Source organism: Triticum aestivum, chromosome 4B (genome assembly GCF_018294505.1).
Source record: "Triticum aestivum cultivar Chinese Spring chromosome 4B, IWGSC CS RefSeq v2.1, whole genome shotgun sequence".
Taxonomy (NCBI): domain Eukaryota; kingdom Viridiplantae; phylum Streptophyta; class Magnoliopsida; order Poales; family Poaceae; genus Triticum; species Triticum aestivum.
The window spans coordinates 519374477-519377487 of record NC_057804.1 but is presented as its reverse complement, the minus strand read 5'-3'; the positions used below and the strand labels follow the sequence as shown (position 1 = coordinate 519377487).

Genomic DNA, 3011 nt, shown 5'->3' with positions numbered 1-3011 from the left:
TATGATGCTTATGATACGATCATGATGCACAGTCATTTCCTATTAAAGTGTGCTACCCCTGGGCTGTTGCAACTTATGACATGGCGACCCTAGTATGCTCCACCATTGGCACCTAATACTTCTTTGGCAACATGTCATGAGAGGACAACATATCAGCATGTCAACCTTTCAACAGAGCAAACTGACAAAAAAGCCCCTGTTCAAAAAACAGAGCAAACTGATAAAGTACCAACCCATGCCACAATAATAAAATCATAGGCCCATATCGACAGGTCCGAGGATGCAGCCACCAAAATGCTGATAACAACATACTAAATGATACATGTGTGAATACATAGACAATCTGAGTGTAAAAACGCGGGCGGCAATCCAACCAAAACTCGGACTTGAATTTGAATCCGACTCCCATCGGGGCCGCTCCTGCGTATATTTCCATGACGAATCGCGTCGATCCATCCATCCATCAGCTCATCACCCACCTCCCCTCCTCCCTCGATCCACCGCTGCCATCCTCCTCGCCTCCTCTGCAGCAACCGAAGCGCGTAGTTGGTCCGTCGAGCTCGCGCGAGGGCGATGGCCGCGCGCAAGCGACCTGCTGCTGCCGTCCTCGGCGCCGGCCACGCCACCACCACCCTAGGATCGCCGACGCGCTCCAAGAGGAGCCGCATCAACAACATCCGGAGCAGCGCGGACTACGAGGAGCAGACATGCCTCGGCGAGGGCGGCTTCGGCTGCGTCCTCCGGGCGCGCCACCGCGCCACCGGCAAGATCGTCGCCATCAAGTACCTCAACTGGGCGGACGGGTCCGTGGAGCCTCCCGACCCCGCCGAGCTTCTGCGGGAGGCCGGATTCCTCGAGGCCTGCAACGGGAACCCTTACGTCGTCGGCTTCGAGGGCCTGGTGCGCGAACCCGACAACGGCGCCTACGGCCTCGTTATGGAGTACGTCGCCGCGCCGACCCTCCATGAGTTCCTGTGGAATAGGTGCCGCGGCGGCGGCCCGCCACTCCCGGAGTCCACGGTTCGCGCCATCATGTGGAAGCTCTTCACCGGCGCCAAGAAGATGCACGACCGCCACGTCGTCCACCGCGACATCAAGCCGGCCAACATCCTCATCGGCCAAGACGGGGAACTCGTCAAAATCTGCGACTTTGGGCTGGCGATCTCCTTGTCCGAGCTGCCGCCCTACACCCAGGCCGGCACGGCGTTCTACTTGGCACCAGAGATGCTCCTGGGGAAGGAAGACTACGACGCGCTCGTCGACACGTGGTCTCTTGGGTGCGTCATGGCCGAGATGCTCACAGGAAAGACGCTGTTCCTCGGCGATGATGATGATGACGATGACGACGACACAAACAATGAGATCATCCAACTCTGGAGCATCTTCCGCTTGCTCGGGACGCCGGACAACAGGACGTGGCCGGAGTTCTCATCTTTGCCGCACACCGCCAAGGCCCTACGACTCCTACCGCCGGGGCACAAGCAGAACAAGCTGCGGGAACTGTTCCCTCAAGAGAAGTTGTCCGACGAAGGATTCCAGGTGTTGCAAGGCCTCCTCACCTGCAACCCCGACAAGCGACTGACGGCGGCCGGCGCGCTCAAGCACCGATGGTTTGCTGCTCCTCGTCCCGCCACCGCCGCGGCAAAGGTCGGCGCAATGTCGTTTCCGGTAAAGAAGGCACCAAGGATCAAGTTCATCCCGCCGGCCATGCCACAGAAGAATCTACTCAAAATTCCCCTCGCTGTGTGGAACGCAGCAGAACAAGTGTAACTGAACTCTCCAAATGTATCTGTGCTTGGATGAGCCATCTATGTAAATGCTTCGATGATCATCAAGCAGAAGTAGATCCTTTGGCGCATTAGTGTTGTGTTGGCCTGCTTCTCCGAATTGCATGTGTCATTCTGCACACATTCAGAGAATCAGAGATGTGTAATTCTGACGTAGTGTTGACATGTTGCTTACAGTGAGTTATAGTGCACAATATGTGCGGTTTTTCCAAAATCTGGAGTACAAATGCTCTAAGCAACAGAAATCTGAGTGATGAATGTATCGATGGTTAAAAATGTCCTTCTGGTGCAGATTTCATCAGAACTTAAAGATTTGATATATAATGGTATTAGTAGTCTAGTACAGCAATTGGACTTGTTCATGTAGTTCAGTGTATGTGTTTCCACTGTCTTTTTCATGTGCAAATTTTTTACTGTGAAATACTACTAGATAGGAAAAGAAACTATGTCATGTATTTTCTTTTTAAGTTAGCTACACATGGTATAGGTTGGTACGTGTCGGATCTCCGACACATGGAGCTGTGGGAGAAGACCTGCAGGGAGAATGAAGCAAATTCAAGAGCTTAGTGGAGATTTTAGTTCCTTTCAGTTTAGCCATGTTCCATATATAGTGCACAATTTGTGCGGTTTTTCCAAAATTCTGGACTGATGATTATAAATATGTCGGGATCCGCCTAGGTCAACCTCGGCGTGCTTCGAGCCAAGTGGTTTAAGTTGTTCATCCCCGTCGCCATCGAGCTCAAGCACTGGAAAGCCACAATGAAATGGATCCTCATCGTCGGGATCCTGAATCGCGCCGCTGTTCTTCATCTTTGTCTGAAGAAGCATTTGAAGCTGAAGCTGCAGTAAAGCTGAATCGAGGAAAATCATAGTTTGGTCTTCTCTTCTAGCCTTTACCGTACCAAATGTTTGTGTCATCAGTACACAGCAACTGCTTCAATCTAGCTTAATTGTTAGGTCATTAGTGATCCAAGAAGAATCACATGTCCCCCTATAATATGTGTATATGTCATCAGTGAACTGGCACTGAGCCAGGCTCGCTTAATTTCTAGGTAATTAGACTTTCAGGAAGCATCAAACGTTGATCTTGTTTGTAAGCCTGTACCCTAAAATATCTAAATGTGACGTGAGTGGTTTGAGTTGAAAACTTTACTAAATGCAATCTTTCTTTTATGTTATCCGCTAGACTGTTCCCTGAATTTGTGTTTGTCATCAGTCCGCCAC

General features: G+C 51.1%; 1 protein-coding gene across 1 annotated transcript; it reads left to right on the top strand.

The window, feature by feature from the left end:
* Nucleotides 1-473: 473 nt before the first annotated feature.
* On the top strand, nt 474-2032 carry LOC123095088 (putative cyclin-dependent kinase F-2). The gene has a single exon (XM_044516916.1). The coding sequence runs from the start codon at nt 574-576 to the stop codon at nt 1768-1770; it is 1197 nt and encodes a 398-aa protein (XP_044372851.1). The 5' UTR covers nt 474-573; the 3' UTR covers nt 1771-2032.
* The last annotated feature ends 979 nt before the right edge of the window (nt 2033-3011 follow it).